Here is a 23,184-nt window from a genome sequence, read left to right as displayed (position 1 = left end):
TTTCTAGAGATAGCAAATGTTGCTTACCTGTAACAGGTGTTCTCACAGGACAGCAGGATGTTAGTCCTCATATATGGGGGTGACATCATCAGGATGGAGCCCAATCATGGAAAACTTCTGTCAAAGTTTCCAGAACTTTGACTGGCCCCTACTAGGCATGCCCAGCATGGCACTAACCCTGCAGCCAGCAGGGGTCCCCCCTTCAGTCTTATTTGATAGCTACAGGCAGTGCCGAAAAATAAAACAACAAAACGTTACGAACTCAACACCGCGGGGCGGCGGGCGGGTTTCATGAGGACTAACATCCTGCTGTCCTGTGAGAACACCTGTTACAGGTAAGCAACATTTGCTTTCTCACAGGACAAGCAGGATGGTAGTCCTCACATATGGGTGAGTACCGAGCTGAGGATGTCCGAACATGCACCAAATGTACCCAACGGCGTGCAACAGGCACAACAACTGGGGTGGAATTTGGTAGAGGGCATCCTGAACCCCACCGGGCAGGCAGAAGGGTGTAGGTACGTCACGTTGGAAATAGGTTACGCAAGACAGACTGGCCGAAGATGGAATCTTGTCTTCTGGCTTTGTCCAAGCAATAGTGGGCTGCGAAAGTATGGAGAGAACTCCAGGTGGCAGCCCTGCAAATGTCAGGAAGTGGCACCGATCATAGGTGTGCTACCGAAGTCGCCATGGCCCTCACAGAGTGTGCTTTAACACTGTCTTGAAAAGGAATGCCTGCTTGCTTGATAGCAAAAAGATATGCAGTCCGCTAACCAGGAGGAGAGAGTCTGCTTACCCACAGATTGCCCTAATTTGTTGGGATGGAAAGAGACGAACAACTGAGTGCTCTTCCTGTGGGCCACTGTGCGGTCTAGATAGAAAGCTAGAGCCCCCGGAACAGAAGAGGGAGGCAGAGGCATAGTCGGAGGGACCACCTTTACAGGCAGAATCGCGACTCCCAAACCCTGATCGGATGACCCGGTGGCAGGAATGGTCGCTGCCTTTCCTGGACGGGGCTTTTTCGACGGTGGCTCGGTCGGAGGCGAGGTCGATGACTTCACTCCCTCGACAGTCAGAGTCTTACGATGTCGATGGCGATGTTTCTCCCTGCGATCCCCTCAATCCTGAGGGGGAGTAGCGGGTGTCGATGGCTGGTCACCGGTCAGTGGTCGATGCTGGTGCGAAGTCGGCGTTGCCGGTTCAGATGACGTCGATGCAATGGACGGAGTTGGGGTCTGAGCACGGAAGAGGAGTTCCATCTTCTCCATTCTGGCTTTGCGACCTTTAGGTGTCATGAGGGCACATTTGGTGCAAGTCAGGACATCATGCTCACGGCCTAAACACATTACACGGACTTCGTGGGGATCTGTGATAGACATGGTGCGAGTACAGTCCGGGCACCGACGGAACCCAAACGCCATGGCCATAGAAAAAAATCGAGCCGCAGTACGGTCGACGACCAGTAGGCCGCAAGGGCCAAACTAGACGGTAATAGACGGAAAACTGGTAAAAAACTTACCGGAGTACCGCGGCCAGAGAAAAGTTAGAGGAGGGACTCCTGTGGGGCAATTTAACTTTAGATACTTCCGTGAGGAAAATTCCTGTCAGGAATCTCTTCAGAGCTCCTAAACCGTGAGGCTACTGCTGCGCAGAAAAAAGAAGACTGAAGGGGGACCACTGCTGGCTGCAGGGTTAATGCCATGCTGGGCATGCCCAGTAGGGGCCAGTCAACGTTCTGGAAACTTTGACAGAAGTTTTCCGTGATTGGGCTCCATCCTGATGATGTCACCCCCATATGCGAGGACTACCATCCTGCTTGTCCTGTGAGAACTACTGAACAGGTCATGCAGCGCGCCTGTCAGCACATCTCTGAGCTCCCTCAGTACCTTGAGATGAACCTCATCAGGCCCCATGGCTTTGTCCACTTTCAGTTTTCCTAGGTCTTCCCATACATTCTCTTCTGTAAATGGAGTTTCACCTACTCTACTCCCCTCCAGTTTCTTGTTAACTAGCGACGGTCCTTCTCCAGGATCCTCTTTAGTGAACACCGAACTGAAGTATTCGTTTAATATTTCTGCCATTTCTTCGTCTCCACACATTGATCCTTTTCACCTTACTATATCACTTTGGACTTTTCTCCTTTCTCTGATGTATCTGAAAAATGTTTTGTCACCTCGCTTTACCTCTTTGGCAATCCTTTCTTCCGCTTGACTTTTTGCTTTCTTGATTATTTTCTTCGTCTCCCTCAGTTCCAGATCACATTTGATCCAACTCGAAATGAATACTGTTAAACTAATTTATCAGGAACCCTTTAATTGCCTGTATTTCAAATGACAGATCAATAGTAAACAAGATCATGCATGACCTCCTGATTGATAATGTACCAGATGGATGCCCATGGCCATACTTTTTAAAATTTATGAAATTTCCAAGAATACATGATCCAATAGTTGAATTAGAATCAAACATACCAATATAATAAACACAAAAAAATAAAAATAAGAAAATACATGTAATCAAAATATATTACAACTAAACACTTCACAAGTATATAGCCAACATAATGGGGGATATTAAGGAATCACAATAGAAGGAAAATAATCAGCCAATTAAATTAATGACCTCTCAATTAGTTAGTAGACTGACTTCTATTCTGGAGGAATTTCTCCAACTGGTCAGGGTCATAAAAAATAAACTTATTTAAACTAACTTGACACTTGCAAGAGAATCCAAGCAAAAACCCAGCACACAATGAAAGGGCACTCAACTTATATCTAAAGAAAAGCTTTAGCCTGGTGCTGGGTGGCCTTGGATATATCAGGAAACTTAGTTATTTTACAACCAAGAAAAGTCTTATCCTTTACCCTAAAAAAGCTTTAAGTGTCTAATATTTGTCAGCCTCCAAGTCAAAGGTGATCAGCAAAGTTGCACTCAAGGGAGTATCACTTTGAGAAATAGAAAATGAGGCAGGCAAAGAGTCACCAACAGCCGAAGATTCCTAATCAGCTTATGGATTAAGAAGTGGAATATCCATTCCTCTAACAGGTAAATAAAAAAAACTTTAATGTACTGTGTACCTCTTCAAAACACCCCCTAAAAATATAACACATACAAACAAGTAGGGGAATTAAAGCCTATTGGCAATCTCTGATGTCCAGTACATTAAATCTATGTTCTGGCCAACATTCTGGCTACAACCCTTAATATACCCAAGTACCATATTAATGTGATATCTTTTCTGTTGTTGCAATCAGCTGATGTGTAGTAATTTTTTAAGTTTTTTATATGCAAATAAAATTTATTTTCAGATTAAAAAGTCCATTGCTCTCTTAAAGATGTCTTGCACTTTGCAAGAAAACATATAATTACACTCATCTTTTGTTGTAGACAGGGCCTGTTTGGTTTTCATACGATACTTGAGTACATTAAAGGGTTGTAGCCAGAACCTAGATTTAATTTACCGGCATCAGAAATAAAAAAAAAATGTAATAGAAGATGGGATTTTATCAAGAGCTACATCTAAAACTTAAACGTAAAAACGTTAAAATAACCAAAGCAGTCATTGAGGAAATTTTATGAAAGTTTAGAATACGCAAGTTGAAACAACGCGAGACATTTTCCCTATTCTCTGTCTTCCTATGAAAAACCTCATGGTCTCTCATTAGAGCCAGGAAAAAATTCTGCAGGGTGACCATTCCAATTTTTCAATCTTCGTTTGTTGCTCCTGAAACATCTGAGAATGAATACCAGACTGCTGTTGCAAAGATTCAAAAGTGGACATTGTCCTATCAAACCAGCTGGTAAGACAACTTTCCAGGGTAGCAACTGCAGTCCACAATATCTCTAGGGAAAAGATGAAAGGCTTGATCAGAGATGGGAGGTGGAGGCTGAAACAAACTGGGTACTGAGAGATTCCCCAACAAGATTAGATCTAAAGTCTAACCCCCTGACAGTACTGGACCTAGCATGCCCGTCATCTCGGGAGCCACTTCGGGTAGCTGAGATACCTGTTCCAAACATAAGAACATAAGAAAATGCCACACTGGGTCAGACCAAGGGTCCATCAAGCCCAGCATCCTGTTTCCAACAGTGGCCAATCCAGGCCATAAGAACCTGGCAAGTACCCAAAAACTAAATCTATTCCATGTAACCATTGCTAATGGCAGTGGCTATTCTCTAAGTGAACTTAATAGCAGGTAATGGACTTCTCCTCCAAGAACTTATCCAATCCTTTTTTAAACACAGCTATACTAACTGCACTAACCACATTCTCTGGCAACAAATTCCAGAGTCTAATTGTGCGTTGAGTAAAAAAGAACTTTCTCCGATTAGTTTTAAATGTGCCCCATGCTAACTTCATGGAGTGCCCCCTAGTCTTTCTACTATCCGAAAGAGTAAATAACCGATTCACATCTACCCGTTCTAGACCTCTCATGATTTTAAACACCTCTATCATATCCCCCCTCAGTCGTCTCTTCTCCAAGCTGAAAAGTCCTAACCTCTTTAGTCTTTCCTCATAGGGGAGTTGTTCCATTCCCCTTATCATTTTGGTAGCCCTTCTCTGTACCTTCTCCAAAACTGCACATCTGCTGAGAGAAGTGGAAATCTCAGAGGGAGCAGAAGGAGACTCTTCAAGACCCCTTTCCCAGGAATTAGATTAACTGCTGAAATAAAAGTCTAATCTTACCTGAGCAGTTGAAGTTGGGAGTGTTCCTTGGCTGAAACTAGACAATCACCCCTTTTCTTTTCTTCTCTATGGTCCAGAAGTAGAAACAGCACCAGGGGCGAACCCCTTTGGCATGTGGCAGTGGTACATAAGTACATATGATTGCCATACTAGGTCAGCCCAAAGGTCCATCAAGCCCAGTATCCTGTTTATAACAATGGCTAATCCAGGTCACAAGTTCCCAGCAGGATCCCAAGGGGTAAACAGATTCCATGCTGCTTATCTCAGGGATAAATAGCGGATTTCTACAACTCAAATGTAATAATGATTTATGGACTTTCCCTCCAGGAACTTGTCCAAACCTTATTTAAATGCAGCTACATTAATAGCTTTCACCAAATACTCTGACAATGAATTCCAGAGCTTAATTGTGTCCAGTAAAAAAACCCAAAAAAACAAAAAAAACCCAAAAAACATTTTCTCTCATTAGCTTTAAATGTATCACCTAGTAACTCTTTGAAAGAGTAAAATTAATGTTTACTCAATATACTCCACTTATTATTTTATAGACCTCTGTCATATCTCTGCTCAGCTGTCTCTTCTCCAGGCTAGAGTCCTAACCTCTTTAGCTATGGAAACCATTTCATCCCCTTTATCATTTTTGTTGCCCTTCTTTGTACCTTTTCTAATACTACTATATCTTTTTAGAGATATGATGACTAGTAGAGATGTGAATCGTGTGATCGATCGTCTTAACGATCGATTTCGGCTGGGAGGGGGAGGGAATCGGATCGTCGCCGTTTGGGTTTTTTAAATATCGTGAAAATCGTGTAAATCGAAAACCGGCACACTAAAACATCCCTAAAACCCACCCCGACCCTTTAAAATAAATCCCCCACCCTCCCGAACCCCCCCAAAATGCCTTAAATTACCTGGGGTCCAGAGGAAGGGTCCCGGTGTGATCTTTTACTCTCGGACCTCCGGTGCTTGTAGAAATGGCGCCGGCGCTACCTTTGCCTTGTCATATGACAGGTCAAAGGTAGCGCCGGCGCCATTTTGTTTTTTGTCCCCCGAGGTCAGGAGCGTAGGAGATCGCTCCCGGACCCCCGCTGGACCCCAAGGAACTTTTGGCCAGCTTGGGGGGGCCTCCTGACCCCCACAAGACTTGCCAAAAGTCCAGCGGGGGTCCGGGAACGACTTCCGTTCGGAAAAACGATTCGCGACAGGAGATCGCTCCCGGACCCCCGCTGGACCCCCAGGGACTTTTGGCCAGCTTGGGGGGGGCCTCCTGACCCCCACAAGACTTGCCAAAAGTCCGAACGACCTCCTGCAGTCCGTACGACCTCCTGCAGTCGAATCGTGTTGTCTACGGCTGGCGCCATTTTGCGCAAAATGGCGCCGGCCGTAGACAACATGATTCGACTGCAGGAGGTCGTTCCGGACCCCCGCTGGACTTTTGGCAAGTCTTGTGGGGGACAGGAGGCCCCCCCCAAGCTGGCCAAAAGTCCCTGGGGGTCCAGTGGGGGTCCGGGAGCGATCTCCTGCCGCGAATCGTTTTTCCATACGGAAAAACCAAAGGTAGCGCCGGCGCCATTTCTACAAGCACCGGAGGTCCGAGAGTAAAAGATCACACCGGGACCCTTCCTCTGGACCCCAGGTAATTTAAGGCATTTTGGGGGGGGTTTAGGAGGGTGGGGGATTTATTTTAAAGGGTCGGGGTGGGTTTTAGGGTTGTTTCAGTGTGCCGGTTTTCCCGCCCTCCCCCTTCCCCTCCCCCCGATTTACGATTTTTTTTACGATAAATCGGGGGAATTGTTATTGTATCACGGCTCTAACGATTTTTGACGATTTAAAATATATCGGACGATATTTTAAATCGTCAAAAAACGATTCACATCCCTAATGACTAGAACTACACACTATATTCAAGATGAGGTCACACTATAGAGCAATACAGAGGAATTATGATATTCACTGCCTTATTCTCCATTCCTTTCCTAATAATTCCTAGTGTTATATTTGCTTTCTTGGCTGCCACTGCACAATGAGCAGATTTCAACAAATTATCAATGATGATGCCTGAATAGTGACTCCTAATGTGGTACCTTGCATTATTAGCTATAATTGGGTTCCTCGGTTCCCTCTAAAACCGCTGCTTGAGACAGCAACCGCACGATGTTAAACTGACTGGGTCCAGGTAATGGCTCTCGAGGGAAAACCCTCACCTGCCCCTTCCTCTTGGATGGCATAACCAAGGCAAGAAAGTCACTTTTCAGAAAGCTTAGAGGCAGCTGGCGTTCCACTGTCTCACTACGCCGCCATCTTGTTTACCTCGGCACTACACTTTAAAAGTTATAGAAGTGTTATCAATGAGGTAAGAGAGGAAGCGTATTACACGAATGCGACAACAGGGGCCAAAAACCCCCTTCAAAAAAGCTATTCCATAAACAGCCTCACAGCAATGTGTTGTTAAAACTCCAAACTGTAATCAGCTATCCTATTTCTTTCAAAACAAATTAACCAAAATCCAATAAAGTCTAAATGAAGGGTACTGCTCAACAAACAGCAGCAAACAATATTATCCAGCAAGAAACAGTTGCAGCAAACAACCTCATCTTTAGTGAAGCCTGAGAAAAAATTGCCCAACTCCTCACCAGTTAACGATCACACCCCAACACAGTGTTTCTTAACCCTCTCCTGCAGGCACAACTAACCAGTCAGGTTTTTAAGATATCCATAAAGAATATGCATGAGATAGATTTGCATATATTGGAGACTCATGGTATGCAAACTTCTCTCATTCATATTCATTGTGGCAATCCTGAAAAACCCAACTGGCTAGATTTTGCCTCCATGAAAGGATTGGAAAACACTACTCCTGCAAACCCTCTACAAAAACACCACATTGCAGCTTACACTGCTTCCTCTGCCATTGCAGTGAAAGCAGGAAACAGATTCACTTTAGCTCCCAATATAAAGTGATGCACGTGCTAATATTTTCGATCAGTTTGACAGCATAAGCCTCCAGGTCATAAAAAAAAACCTCTCAGGATATCTGGGGAAACGGAGGAAGTGCTACAGACCCCTGCCCATCTCCTTACGGATCCTGCTGAATATTGCTTCCTACCTGATCAAAACTGTAAATGCCGGGGGCGCTGTTCGCATCCGATGTGAGAGGACGTGCATTGGCTCCGCTCCGTACCCTCCGGGCCCGCCTACCCTCGAAATAAGCTTTACTTACTAAGATATTTTGGCGAAAAGAACCACTAGGCATACTTGCTAGGCTATACTCTCTTTCACAATGACCAGCAAGAGAAAAACGACGGATCTCAAGCAGTATTCGTATGGGAAACTATCCCCTGATCCAGGCCAAGATGGCGCCGAGAGTGAGGCTGCGGCTCAGACTTGCATAGGGGAGCCGGCGGGCGGACTGAAAGACCCCACGGATAACGCACCGGACCCTGCCACCACCGCACTCTCTAGAGAGGAAGCCCGATGTTGGTTCCTGAAATTACGGGCTGATATGAAGCAGTACCAGCAGGATATCATGGCGTCGGTGGCAGACCTTAAAGAGGATTTGGCTGCCCTGGGGAATCGGGTCGACGAGACGGAAACCCGTATCGACTGTCACGGCGATGCCATTAATAATTTGCTTACCAGGCAAGACAAAACCTCCGTGGACTTACAGGCTCTCTACGATAAGATTGAGGACTTGGATAACCGTGGCAGACGGAACAATATGCGGATTCGGGGGGTTCCAGAAACTGCCGAGTATGCCGATGCGCGTCAGGTAGCCGCCCAAATTTGCACCCACATCCTCAGCAAGGGAGCAGAAGGTCAGTCAGGCAGCATGGCCATACCTCCTGAAATCGGCTTTGAACGTGCCCATCGGGCGTTGGGGCCTCGGAGGGATCAACAACCGCGAGACATAGTCCTCTGCTTTGCCAGCTTCCCTTTAAAGGACAGAATTCTTAGAGAAGCGAGACAACTGAAGACCGTACAGTGGAACAATTGCCACATTTCTCTCTTCCAAGATTTGGCGCCAATAACGTTAAAAAAGCGCTACGATATGAGAGAAGTGACTCAGGCCTTGAGGGAACGGGACATAAGATATAGATGGACATACCCTTTTGGCCTGACTTTCCAACACCAGGGCACTACCTATCGTGTCGCCTCCTTAGAGGAAGCATCAGCAGTTTTTCAAAAAGCACAGCTGCCGGTATCGTTCTCTTCTTCTAAAATGGCGGCTCAACCGCCATCTCATGATTCGGCACCACGCTGGCAAAGGGCAGGAAAGGGAGGCAAGCGGCTGCGTCGGCAGTCTGGCGACTCCAGATCTCGCACCTCCGAACCCGATTGAGGGAGAGTGGGACTGCTTCTAGCTATACATCCTTTTGGAAAGCGTTCCCCAGCTTGGGGTTTCTGCGTGAGGACTTATGAGACAGGTTTGGAGCCTGCAGTAAATATGACTGTTTGAATATGGTTAAGTTGGTTCTATACCTTGCATAGCAATTGCTATACATGTGAGAAATGTGTCAGCAGCGTTCGAGGGTTGTTGTTTCTGTTAACATTTTTGATCACAGGCGGGGATACCGGGGGGGGGGGGGGGGGGTGTTGTGTTTTTCTCTCTGGTTGGATGGCGGCAGGCCCTCCAAATTCGGCGTCCCAGACGACGACTTGGGATGCAGCAGGACGTATAGTGCTCATGGCCATACACATAGGCTCTAACGCTTACAGGCGTGAGGGGCAGATGCAGGGTGGCAACCACAGAATAGCTTTGGTGACAACTTGGGGGGGGGAGACCTGGCTTGTATACATTTGGGAGGCCTGTGCAGGCTCTGGTGAATGTTTTTTTTTACCATGATGGCGACTAAATTAGTATCTATCAATGTCAAAGGCCTTAACTCTCCTCAGAAAAGGCAATTGCTTAAACGGGAACTAACCAGACAGGCAGCTGATATCATTTTTATACAGGAAACGCATATGAAGAAATCCCATGAGCAGCTGCTACAGTTTCCGAGGTTTTCTACCTCTCTGTGGGCCGCTTGCACTCCTGAACATAGGTATGCAGGGGTGGGTATTTTGTATTCCTCCTTATTTGTTCATGAGCAGCTCCTGGTAGTTGCAGACCCGCACGGTAGATTTATATTGAATAAGATCAAAATTGATAAAAAGATTTTCACCATCCTTAATGTGTATTTTCCACACCAGCGTCAGGTGCCATTTATAAAGCGATTGTGCACATTATTGCAACAACATGCGGAGGGGGAGGTAATTGTGGGGGGAGACTTTAATTTTGTATTGGACCCCCTTAAGGATTCCAGCTCCGGCATATCATCCCATACGGTGGCAAGGCGACATTGGTTGGAAGCTCTAGCTAAATGGGGGCTGCTAGATATATGGCGGACTAGACATGCGCACTCCCGCTCGTATACGTTCTATTCCAACCCCCACTCTACCTACACCCGCATTGATTATATTTTTGTGTCTGCTTCTATGCAGCCCCGTATACAGAAAATAGACATTGACAACATTACATGGTCTGACCATGCCCCAGTCTGGATGGTTTGCGCACTGGGAGATTCTGGGGGTGGCCTCCGCACATGGAGACTCAACGATAGTTTGTTTAAGGATCCCTCCTTTGCTGCCTCTACCGCACAACAACTTCTCGAGTACTTTCGGGAGAACCAGACGGAGGGTATGTCTCCCCTCACAGTCTGGGAGTGCTCTAAGGCGGTGATTCGGGGTTCCTGCATTTCTAGGGCGACCTACTGTAATAAGGAGAGAGAGGCCAAACGGGCACTACTTATTCAGGAACTCACCGACTTAACCACACGGCATAGTAGTTCCCAATCAGGACGACTGTACCAAAAAATTCTGGCAGTCCGAGCTCAGATTCGGACGTTGGAAGACTCCGCTATTAGCCACTCTCTGACTCTTCTTAAACAACAATATTTTGAGGGGGGTAATAAGGCGGGTAAGCTGCTGGCTAGACAGTTGCGAGTTGCCCAAGCCCAAACAGTTATATCTAAGATACAGGATGCCGGAGGGCAGGTTGTCACTTCCACTGAGGATATACGACAATCATTCACAGACTTCTACTCTAAATTATACTCCTGCGATACGCCGATTGCCCCTGATGTAATTGCTGATTACTTGTCATCGATTGATTTGCCCCAGCTTACTCCCCTGCAGAGAGAGGTACTAGATAAGCCGATATCACAACTGGAAGTATTGGCGGCTATTAAACTACTGAAAGCTGGAAAAGCGCCAGGGTTGGACGGCTACACTGGTAGCTACTATCGTAAATTTGCCCATATACTCGCTGGTCCCATGACGTTGGCATTTAACTCGCTGCTGGAAGGAGCGGAATTCACTTCTGACGCCAACACTGCAGGTATCACGGTATTGGCCAAACCGGGTAGAGACCCCGTTCACTGTAGCTCCTACCGGCCGATCTCGCTAATCAATATTGATTTAAAGATCTTGGCTAGAGTTTTAGCGGCCCGGTTGAATGGAGTTTTGCCGGGGCTTATACATAATGACCAGGTGGGGTTTGTGCCCGGGAGGTTAGCTGCGGACAACGTCCGTCGGATAGTGGACATCATAGATCTGGTGCAACGGGAAGGCTTCCCGGCTGTCCTCCTAGCGCTGGACGCTGAAAAGGCCTTTGACCTTGTTAACTGGGACTTTCTCTTTTCTACGTTACAGGTTATGGGATTTGGGACATCCTTTCTTGCTTGGCTACGCAAAATGTACGACCACCCTGCGGCCAGGGTTAAGGTCAACGGGAGATATGGTCCTCAGTTTTCGATTCACAGAGGGACAAGACAGGGGTGCCCCCTTTCCCCTTTGTTGTTTGCCATATTTTTAGAACCCTTTGCTAGTCGTATACGGGGCAACGTGGGTGTGCGGGGCATTTCCAAAGGAACTGACCACTTTAAAATTTCCCTGTTTGCAGACAATGTCTTGTTTACCCTTACTGACCCGGCGCTATCTTTGAGGGGAGTTATGGATGAATTGGGGGAATTTACGAGGCGATCAGGGATGAAAATTAACTTCGATAAGTCAGAAATATTGAACCTCACCTTGCCCTCTGAAGTAGTTCAGGAGCTACGGGAGACGTTTCCCTTTAAATGGGCCACTACTTCGTTAAAATATTTGGGAGTTCACTTGGGGACGCATACTGACTCCCTCTATGACTTGAATTATCGGCCATTACTCGTAAAGCTGCAAGGCGACTTGGATAGGTGGGGGGATCATGCACACTCCTGGTTGGGTAGGATAGCCATTTTAAAAATGAACGTGTTGCCTCGATTCTTGTACTTTTTTACCACCATTCCTATCTACCTCCCAGATAGTTTACTTCGTAATTGGCAACAAATTCTTGGGCATTTTATTTGGAGGCGTAGGCCCCCCAGGATAGCAAGGGCCACTCTGTATCAAACAAGAGTACGAGGGGGTCTCCAGGTGCCCAACCTCATCTGGTATTATAGCGCGGCGCAATTAAGGGCGTTAGTTGCTTTACATGCTACAAGGGAAATACCACAATGGGTTAAGTTGGAACAAGCTTCCCTGGGCCGCTTTCCTATAGATGCCCTTCCCTGGCAGCCCCGATCTCTCTGGGGTGACACTCTTTTTTTACCCTTTGCCTTACGCACTACCATGCAGATATGGCATAGATGGAAGAAGGTTTTGGTGGGGCCCGAGCGTTTTTCTCTGATGACCCATTTATTTTCCAATACAGTTATTCCATTGAGAGATAGATCGAAAGCCCCTCTGCAGTGGACAAGCCAGGGGGTTTTCAGGTTGGGACATGTTTATCAACAGGATGCCATGCTCTCACCAGAGCGATTGCGAGATGTGTCTGGGTTGTTGTCAGTTGACTTTTTATTGTATGCCAAAGTACGTCACTTTACTCTTAAAGGGATTCGAGAGGGATTGATTCGAACTCAGGGCACATTATTTGAAATGTTTTGTAAAAATGCTTCTACCCTTAAAGGAGTGATCTCCAAAATCTATGGACTTTTGAACACCAGGAACACGCCTCCACTTCGGCATCGCACTCTTTGGGAACAGGACTTTCAGCTAGCTTTGGATGATGAGGATTGGGCACAAATTTATGCCGCTGCACATAAATGCTCTATATCCACAGGGCTTCAAGAAAACTGCTATAAATTGCTCTATCGCTGGCACTACACGCCGGTTGCCCTTCATAAATTTGCTCCAGACATACCAGATACGTGTTGGAGAGGATGTCACGCCAAGGGTACTTACTATCATCTTTGGTGGCAATGCCCTATCGTTGTTCAATGTTGGAATGCGGTGTTTACCTGGCTCTCCCAGCTTGTACACGCCCCGCTTAAGATTGAGCCTTGGCACGCGTTATTGGGATTACCAATCTCGGATACTTCACCTCCTGTGCGAAAATTGGCTCTTCAAGTATTTATTGCCACACGAGCAGAAATTGCCCTTTATTGGAAGCAAAAACTTACCCCATCTTTAGCCACCATTCAGCAGCGCTTGCATTCCTACTACCAGCTGAATAGGCTCACTGCCTTGCATCAGGATCGTCTTGCTGCATTCCAAGGTATATGGCATCCATACTCAGCTTGGCTGGAGGCTCAGAAGGATTGATTGGAGGGGTAAGCTTGGAGAGTACTGCGGGCCAGGACAAAACCCTGACCAAGGACTGTTGCCACTCGAAATATGAGCCCTCATTGTTTTCTTCTCTATTGTTTTCTTCTCTATTGTTTTCCTCTCTCTTGGTTTTTTACCAACTATATCGCATGCTCTAGTTAGCCATCCTGCCTGATACTTGCTGCCGTGTGTTATGGTCATGGGGAGAAGGGGGGGGAGGGGGATTTTCTAGGGGAAGCTTCACTTTGGCAACTGCAATATGGCACCTTACGGCCATAGCGCATTCCTGATTTTTCACGTGCAATGTTTGTATTTGGTGTCTTGCATAGTGGCCATGTTATTTTGGTATTCTTTATTGTTGGCTGTATATTTTGCATACTGTTATTTCCATATTGCTTATCAATAAAAAACAAAAACGTTTAAATATAAAAAAAAAAACTGTAAATGCCTCACTGTAGCAAGGACATTACCCTGACATCCTAAATTCAATGTCAAACCCCTACTAAAAAATAAGGGGTAGATTTTAAAAAGTGCGCGTGGACGTACATGTGCGCACGCTACCTGGCACGCACAAATGTACGCCCGATTTTATAACATGAGTGTGCCACAGTTGTGCCGCGCTGCCTTCCCCTGTTTCCTCCCAGGCCGCTCCAAAATCAGAGCGGTCTCGAAGGGAACTTCCTTACCCCCTACACCACCTTCCCTTCCCCTACCTCCCTTGCCCTTTCCCTCCTACCTTTTTGACAATTTTTCTTTTGTTACAAAACTTACTTCAGCCCTGGGGTTGAAGTAAGTTGCGTGCGCCGGCCAACTGCAGGCGCACGATCCCTGGCACCGCGGCCGTGCAGAGACCTCTGGCCCTGCCCCGCCCCTTTTTGCAAGCCCTGGGGCTTTACGCGCGTCGCGGGCCTTTTGAAAATAGGCTCGGCGCGAGTAGGGATTTTAAAATCCGGCCCTAAATATATAAAAATCATCACTCGATGCCTCTGTACCATAATCCAACCTTCCCATGCTATATAAACTGATAGAATCTGTGGTAGCTAGACAACTAAGACGTTCTTAAAAAGACCAACAGCCCAGTCCAAATGCAATTGGGATTCCATTCATGACATAGAACCAAAACAGTCATCTCTCAACAACATGGATCAAAGGAGTTCAGGACTATATTTTATTTGATCTCTCAGCCACTTTTGATACAATCACCAAATTATGCTTACCAGACAGGTCAACCTAGGTATTGAAGGCAACATACAAAATTGATTTAAATCCTTCCTGCTGGCAGATGCAAGATCACATTATGAAACAAAGCATTCTCCACCATCTGACCCCTACATTGGTATGTTCCCAAAGGTTCCCTGTTTTCCCCCTCATTCTCTTCAATGTCTACCTCCAACCCTTGCCATCATCATAAAAGATTTGAGCTCAAAGTATACATCAATGTTGATGAAATACAGATCCTGGGACAGTATAACAGCACACCTCAACTTCTGTCTTGAAACAATTAACTGAATTCAGTTGTTGATACAGTTTAACACAGAAAAAAAAACAACAGAGGTCCTGTGGTTCAGCCATTCTCCATGACCACATAATCCCTGTCCCACCAATTATTCAGAACTTGAGATGGCACGTCTTTCACAATATCACAATGAAATGGCCAAAAGTTACCTACAGTAATGGTGCCATAACAAAAAGGATACTATAAAGGAGAAAACAGAGTTGTTTAAGGTCATGCTGTTCTTGAAAGCTTACCTGATTGACTACCTCAAAATACACAGCTAAGGTTGTACTGGGGTTAAGTCCACATATTTTCCACTGACAGGTACCTCCTGTTCCTATCTCCTGAAAACAAAAAAATCCAAAGATATTTGTACCTTAAAAGGAGAAGTACCCTTTACAAGAGATCAAACAAAAATACATGGACAAATCTAGGAAGTAAGTCTAAAAAACAACCAGGTAAAAATGTGACTAAATATTTCTATTCCTATAAGCTATAATAGAAAATAAGTTTGTTCTTAAAGTTTTAGAGAAAAATTATGTGTAATCTCTTACCTCAAGCACAGATCTTGAGAGATTACTCAGCTAATATACATTTTTACCTATAACTATAAATCCCTGAAAAAAATGACAAAGTAGAATTTATGGGAACACCATACTATATGTGATGCTGCCAGACATGCTACTTTACTTACAGAATCTTAATGTGTACTCGATAAAAGAAAAATTCTTTAAACACTGTTTCTTCAGCAGGAGTAACATAATAATTAATGCATCCACTGAAAGAATCAGAATGCTTGGTTTATGATTCTTTTCATTAAGAGTTTTACTACCTTAGGACCACAGCAAAAATCTTCAAAACTCCAAATTAAAAAGGATCCATTATTGGCTTCGCTTTCCATATAAATTTCTGGTGTCTGGGATTATTTGTAAATACAACTCACATCTTCTGAATTTAGATAATTAAAAGGATGACATGCAGTATTCACAGGAGGAGGCCGTATGATTATTTATTTATTTGGCGTTTTTCTATACCGGCATTCAAGATAAAAATCACATCATGCTGGTTTACATTTAACAGGGGGTGTTAAAATGAAAATAAACTAAAAAACTGTAACAAGTGAAGAGAAACTCTGAAGTTACAATAAAACAAGGATGTTCCAAACTGGGTGAAGAAGGAAAGTCTAAAGGAATTTAGCAGAAATGGAGAGATTACTTACCTGATAATCTAGTCTTCCTTAGTGTAGGCAGATGGACTCATTACAAGTGGGTATAGTGTGCTCGTGCTAGCAGTTGGAGACGGATCTGACGTCAGCACGTGGTACATATACCCCTGCAGGAAGTGTAGCAACTCAGTAATCTTCCTTGCAAAAGCTTCATGGATATATGCGTGACTGACCGATTGATTAACCAAACATGATTAACCTGACCGATTGATAGTAGCTGGAGACAGCCAGTGTTCTCAACCGGAAGGCGTCGACACGTGGCAGGGTGGATGCCCTATGTAGGAAAACAGGGCTTACCTTGAATCGGTGAAACCCCATGTATATCGGCAGCCGGGCGGGATGCTGAGTCCATCTGCCTACACTAAGGAAAACGAGATTATCAGGTAAGTAATCTCTCCATTTCCTAGCATGTAGCAGATGGACTCATTACAAGTGGGATGTACAAAAGCTACTCCCAGACTGGGTGGGAGGCTGCCCGAGGTCCGTTTAGGATTGCCCTTGCAAATGCTGTATCCTCCCTGGTCTGGACGTCCAGACGGTAGAATCTGGAGAAGGTATGGAGGGAGGACCACGTTGCCACTTTACAAATCTCTGCAGGCGACAGCATCCTAGTTTCTGCCCAGGAGGCCGCTTGGGCTCTGGTACAGTGAGCCTTGACCCGTAGAGGTGGTGGTTTTCCCGCTTCTACGTAGGCCGCCTTGATAACTTCTTTGATCCAGCAAGCAATAGTCGCCCGTGAGGCCGCTTTTCCTTGCCTCTTCCCACTGTGAAGGATGAACAGGTGGTCCGTCTTTCGTACTGCTTCTGACATTTTCAGGTATCTGGACAGCAGCCTGCCGATGTCGAGATGGCGCAGTATTCAACCTTCTTCAGACTTCTTCAAACCTTCCGTGGTCGGCAAGGATATGGTTTGGTTGAGGTGGAAGTGTGAGACTACTTTGGGTAAGAAGGAAGGAACCATGCGAAGATGGATAGCCCCTGGGGTGATTCTGAGAAATGGACCGCGGCAGGACAGCGCTTGTAGCTCTGAGATGTGGTGTGCGGAGCATACGGCCAGCAAGAACACCATCTTCAAGGTTAACAAACGGAGGGACAGGCCTCGGAGGGGTCGGAAGGCAGGTCCCGCTAGGTATTCCACCACTAGGTTGAGGTTCCACAGGGGCACTGGCCACTTCAGTGGCGGGCGAATATGTTTGACTCCTTTCAGGAAAAGTGAAACGTCTGGGTGCGTGGCAATGCTGTTGCCGGCACTCCTGGGGCCGTAGCAGGATAGCGCTGCCACCTAAACCTTGATTGAATTGAGGGACAGACCCTTCTGAAGTCCATCTTGCAGGAAATCCAGAATGATGGGGATTCCAGCGGCATACGGATTGGCGCTGCGAGTTTCGCACCAGGCTTCAAATACTCTCCAGATCCTTATATGAGTTAGTGATGTGGAGAACTTGCGTGCTCGGAGGAGTGTATCTATTACCGGCCTCGGGCAGCGTCCAGACCAGGGAGGATACAGCATTTGCAAGGGCAATCCTAAACGGACCTCGGGCAGCCTCCCACCCCTTTTCTTCAGTCTAGCCCTCTCAATGGCCAGACCGTAAGAGAGAATTGAGCTGGATTCTCGTGGAGGATGGGACCTTGTCGCAGCAGGTCCCTGTGAGGGAGCAGGGGCAGAGGATCCCCTGCCAGTAGTCTTCTCATGTCTGCGTACCAGGATCTTCTTGGCCAGTCCGGGGCCACCAGAAGAACTAGGCCTCTGTGCCGCTGAATCTTGTGTATAATGGCACCCAGCAGGGGCCATGGGGGAAAGGCATATAGCAGGATCCCCGGAGGCCATGGCTGCACCAGGGCATCGATCCCGTGGGATAGAGGATCTCGCCTGCGACTGAAATATCTGGGTACTTGAGCGTTGGACCTGTCCGCTAGTAGGTCCATGCAGGGGGTCCCCCACTGATCCACAATCATCTGGAAGGCCGTGGGTGACAGCTGCCATTCCCCCGGGTTTAGGCTTTCTCTGCTGAGGAAGTCTGCCGTGGCGTTGTCCTTCCCGGCAATGTGGACGGCGGAGATGTCCTGGAGATTTGCTTCCGCCCAAGCCATCAGGGCGGCTATTTCTAAGGATACCTGTCGGCTTCTGGTTCCGCCCTGTCGGTTGATGTATGCCACCGTGGTGGCGTTGTCTGACATCACTCTGACTGCTCTGTTTCAAAGTCTGTGGGTAAATCGCAGGCAGGCTAACCTGACTGCCCGTGCCTCTAGTCGGTTGATGTTCCACCCCGACTCTTCTCTGTTCTACCGCCCCTGGGCGGTTAGCTCTTCGCAATGTGCTCCCCAGCCGCTCAGGCTGGCATCTGTAGTGAGCAGGGTCCAGGTTGGGGAGGACATCCTTGACCCCCGGCTCATGTGGCCGGGCTGCAGCCACCACCGTAACTGATTCCGTACTCTGGTCAGTAGAGGTAGATGCACGGTGTAGTTCTGTACTCGTGGGCGCCACCGAGATAGGAGGGCACGCTGTAACAGTCTCATATGAGCCCGTGCCCATGGTATCACTTCCAGAGTGGAGGCCATTAGGCCGAGGACCTGTAGGTAATCCCAACTCGTGGGCCAGGTGGTGCTCAGCAGATTCTGCAAGCGATCCCGGAGTTTTGATTTCCTCTTGGTGGTCAGGCTGATCTTGTCTTCCTGGGTGTCGAATCGGACTCCTAGGTATTCCAGCGACTGCGAAGGCTGTAGGGAACTCTTGTTTATGTTGACTACCCATCCTAGGCTTTCCAGAAGAGATGTAACTCTGTTGGTTGCCCGGTGGCTCTCCTCCGGTGACTTTGCCCTGATCAGCCAATCGTCTAGGTAGGGATGGACGAGAATGCCTTCCTTCCTTCCTGAGTGACGCCGCCATCACTATTACCACCTTGGTAAAGGTCCGTGGCGCGGTGGCTAACCCGAAGGGTAGAGCCCGGAACTGAAAATGCTGATCCAGGACTTTGAAGCGTAGGTAACGCTGGTGATCCTGATGAATTGGGATATGCAAATAGGCCTCTGAGAGATCCAGGGATGTGAGATACTCCCCTGGCTGTATTGCACTTCGGACTGACCGCAGAGTTTCCATGCGAAATCCTGGAACCCGTAAGTGCCGGTTGACTGACTTTAGGTCCAGGACGGGTCGGAAGGTGCCCCCCCCCCCCTTCTTGGGGACAATGAAATAAATGGAGTAATGCCCAGAATATTTGTCCCATGCAGGCACTGGGATTATGGCTTTTAGGGACAGGAGCCTCTCCAAGGTAGCTGCCAGCGCCGCCCTCTTGAGGGGCGGACAAGGCGATTCCACAAATTTGTCCGGAGGGTGATGAAGGAAGTCCAGGTAATACCCTTCCCGGACAATGACGAGGACCCACTGGTCCGAAGTAATCTCGACCCACCTGCGGTAAAATAGGGTTAGCCTGCTCCTATGGCTTCTTCCCCCAGATGGGTCGGCTGATTCTCATTGTGGGGTGCGGCGGGGACCCGATCCCGAGCCGGGTCCCCTCTTGTTGTGCCTGGTCCGAAAGGACTGGTTCCTGGTCTGAGAACGAGGTGCTTGGTAGCGAGCCCTGTAAGGATTGAAGCGTTGAGAGCTTCTACCTCTGGATGGTCTAGGAAAAGGGCGCTGGTTCCTCCTTGACCTGTCTTCCGGTAGACGGGGTAATAGAGATGTTCCCCATTTATTAGCCAATTTCTCGAGGTCGCTGCCGAACAGGAGGGATCCCTTAAAGGGCATTCTTGTAAGGCGAGTCTTGGAGGAGGAGTCGGCCGACCAATTTCGTAGCCAGAGGTGTCTTCTTCTGGCTGCCACTGAGGATGACACTCCCTTGGCTGCTGTACGGACTAGGTCGGAGGCGACGTCAGTGAGGAACGAGAGGGCTGATTCCATTTCTTCTCCCGGGGTGTTGTTCCTGGCTTGCGATAAGCAGGAGCATGTCACCACGGTGCAGCAGGTCGCAATTCGTAGGGACATGGCTGCCACCTCAAAGGCTTGTTTCAGAATGGCGTCCATGCGCCGGCCATGCGCATCCTTGAGGGCCGCCCCTCCTTCCACCGGAATGGTGGTGCGCTTCACAATTGCGCTAACTATGGCGTCTACCATCGGGCACGCCAGCAGCTCCTTGGTTGCCGGGTCTAGGGGGTACATGCTAGACAAAGCCCGACCCCCTTTGAATGAAGCCTCCGGCGCATTCCACTCCAGATCGATTAACTGCTGTGCTACTTGTAGGAGGGGGAAAATGGTGAGCCGTTGGACACAGGCCCTCTAGCAGGGGGTTCATTCTAGGTTCCCCTGGGGTGCCTGGGCCCGGGATAGCCAGCTCCGACAGGCATTGAGAGACCAGGTCTGGAAGATCCTCCTTAGGAAAGAAGCGTCTCATGGTTCGAAACGGTTCTATTCCCCGAGGGGAGTTCTCCCTCCTCGGGGGGCTCGCCATCTTCCTCAGAGTAATCCGAGTCCCCATAAATGGGGCTTCCGGGTGGCGGGGGGCCATGTGTAGGTCTTGAGGGTCCCGGGGCAGGGTCATCCGGTACGTATGGGTCCGGTCGGGGATCAGACTGCATCTTGACGAAGGCATGAATCCCCTTGAACAATTCCACCCAGGAGAGGGAAGCAGGTTCTAGCCGTAGGGGCACCAGGTCTGTGGGGTTCCCTGGCTGCTCACCGCGGCTTGCTAGGTTCGGGGTGTTCCCTGAGGAACTGGCAGTCAAACTGGGCTGAGACCGGCCCTGGCCTGGAACTCCCAGGGCCTCCTCACATTGGGCACATAGGGAGTCTGCTTCCTCGCTCTGTGTGGCTCTGAGGTGGCATGCTGAGCAGAGACCTAGAGCTCTTATGCCTGATTCTGGAGGTGCCGGCTCTGCGGACACATGGGCTCTCATACGCTCCATCGCGTCTGTTATCCGCACCCTCCGGTGTGCTCTCAGCCCTTTCAATGTGCTCCTATCAATGAGCGCCTATGAATGTGCGCCTATCAACGTGCACTTATCAATATGCGCCTCTAAACGTGCGCCTCTAAACGTGCGCCTATCAGCAGGCGCGTATCAGCGCCTCTCAACGGGCGCCTCTCAACGGGCACCTCTCAACGAGCGCCTCAGCAATGGGCGCCCAAATCTTTCCGGGCGCCTAACATACGCGCCCGTCGCCCTGCTTACATCGAGGCGGCGAACCAGGGCTGGCGACGGCGAGCAGGCAGGCAAAATGGCGACCTCCTTGGCAGGCTGCCACTTAGGCAGACCCTGCTTATCCTCGCTCTCTGGAGACCAGTAAAGTAAAGATGTACGCCTTACCTGATCTTCGGCACTTCCCGGCTGTGACCCGGGCGATCTCCAGCTGCGGGGGGAGAGGGTAAGTACAGTCACCGCCGCGCTCGAGGAAATGCACCCGCTGCCTCTAAGCCGCGCCCGAACTCGTCTCACTCGGGGGCTAAGTCCTCACCGGGACCGAGGCTGCCTCTATGCCGCGCCCGAGCCCTTCTCACTCGGGGGCTAGGTCCCTGCCGCGAACCGGCCACCAGACCGAGGTGCTCACCTCCGAGGGACCACGGAAATCACCTCGGGAAACTCAACTGGGGGAGGGACCCGAGGGTAACACCGCAGGAGTGCGGGGCTCGTCTTCAGGATTTCTTCTAAGAATTTAGTCGTTATAATTTGGAAGAACGCTCAGCGAGCGTAAGGGAGCTCCAAACTGCTTTGGAGATGGAAATTACTGAGTTGCTGCACGTGGGTATATGTACCACGTGCTGACGTCAGATCCGTCTCCAACTGCTAGCACGAGCACACTATACCCACTTGTAATGAGTCCATCTGCTACACGCTAGGAAAGAGCAATTATTTACAATGTTCTAAGAATGTCTGACTGTGGTTGGCGTTGAATTGAGGTTCAGTTGGGGTCTGGAAAGGGGCCTCAGGGAGGAGGATGCTGGAGGAAAAGTTTACTACTCAGTGCTAACAAAATGAATGCTTGTCCAAGGTCACAAAATACAGGCAAGAAATGCATTACAAAATTTACTTACATTTTCTGATACACAGGGACCTTTGGCACTGAGTGACACGCAAGGTCCAATAGCTCCTGAAATCTTTATTTCCCTTGATGTCTTCAAAGATATATCAATAAAATGAAAGAAAAAAAAAAAAAAAAGAGATGCTTCATTCTCAAGAAATTAATGAGGTCCAAATCTATAATGCTGCATAGAATTTGTCATGTTAAATTGTATGTTTTGGGTTTGTTTTTTTTTAATCTTTTTATTTATTCAAATTTTTCCAGGCATACAAAGCTTGAGTACAATAATAAACCAAGTAGCACATTGTATAATGGTTTCTAGAGTTATAAAAAATTGCTTGAGGAAGCAACACTAATAATTAATTTATTCATATGCCACCTTTTGTTACTAATAGTTTTGAAAAATGAAACTTTTTTTTTTTTTTGCAAGAGATGGTGATTGGTACAGCCTTATTCTAATTAATCTCATGGCTACCACATTATGCATACTATAAGACAAGGCCAGGGATGGCACCTATAGGAACTTAATGATCTGTTTCCCCACTACTCACCACCACTTTACATGAAAGATTCAGCACTAATGCGGGACATGAATGCATACAGAAACCCTTTGAAAGATCAGGAAAATAGCAGTTTCCTAACTGTTCAATCCAAATCAATAGAGACATCAGTATTGTCTCTCTCTGGATATCTAATGGCAATTTTGGATACAGTAAAGGTAGTGAAAGGAGAAGCAGCAGCCAGAACAGTAAAATAGTGCCCTGACTAGATTACCTGAATCCTAGAGAAATATTTTAGGGGCAAGAGATGATCACAAAGAGTGCACAACAGGAAAACAAGACAAAAAGATAGCAAAAGAAACCAAGATAAAAAAAAAAAAGAAAGACCTACATTTACACGCAAGCCTAGTAGGACTGTACCTAAGGAAACAAATTTCTTGCCCTTGGTCATCCTGAAATACTCCAATCCTGACTTCACCTGGACCTCAGAATTTCATTACCCCCCAATCATGTTGCTCTAAGGTCTATCCTTATCCCTCTTCCCCCATGGACCTCAGAAATCTGATGTCCACTAATCTCCCCTATACAATCCCTCCTTGACAACCCTGTGAACAAGGGGGCTCTGGCTACATGCAAATGGTAGTGACC

The 23,184-nt window shown here is 47.6% G+C and overlaps 1 protein-coding gene across 1 annotated transcript in view; it reads right to left on the bottom strand.

Moving 5' to 3' along the window:
* Positions 1-23,184, bottom strand: part of SEC23A (Sec23 homolog A, coat complex II component) — a 308,648-nt gene that overhangs the window by 159,027 nt on the left and 126,437 nt on the right. Inside the window, exons 11-12 of the mRNA XM_029598498.1 lie at positions 22,050-22,130; positions 15,056-15,145 (exon numbers count right to left, since the gene is read on the bottom strand). Of these exons, the coding sequence (XP_029454358.1) occupies positions 15,056-15,145; positions 22,050-22,130 (171 nt within the window). The remainder of the gene's footprint in view (positions 1-15,055; positions 15,146-22,049; positions 22,131-23,184) is intronic.

The sequence above is a fragment of the Rhinatrema bivittatum genome, chromosome 4 (genome assembly GCF_901001135.1).
Source record: "Rhinatrema bivittatum chromosome 4, aRhiBiv1.1, whole genome shotgun sequence".
Classification (NCBI taxonomy): domain Eukaryota; kingdom Metazoa; phylum Chordata; class Amphibia; order Gymnophiona; family Rhinatrematidae; genus Rhinatrema; species Rhinatrema bivittatum.
This window is presented reverse-complemented; position numbering and strand designations above follow the sequence as displayed.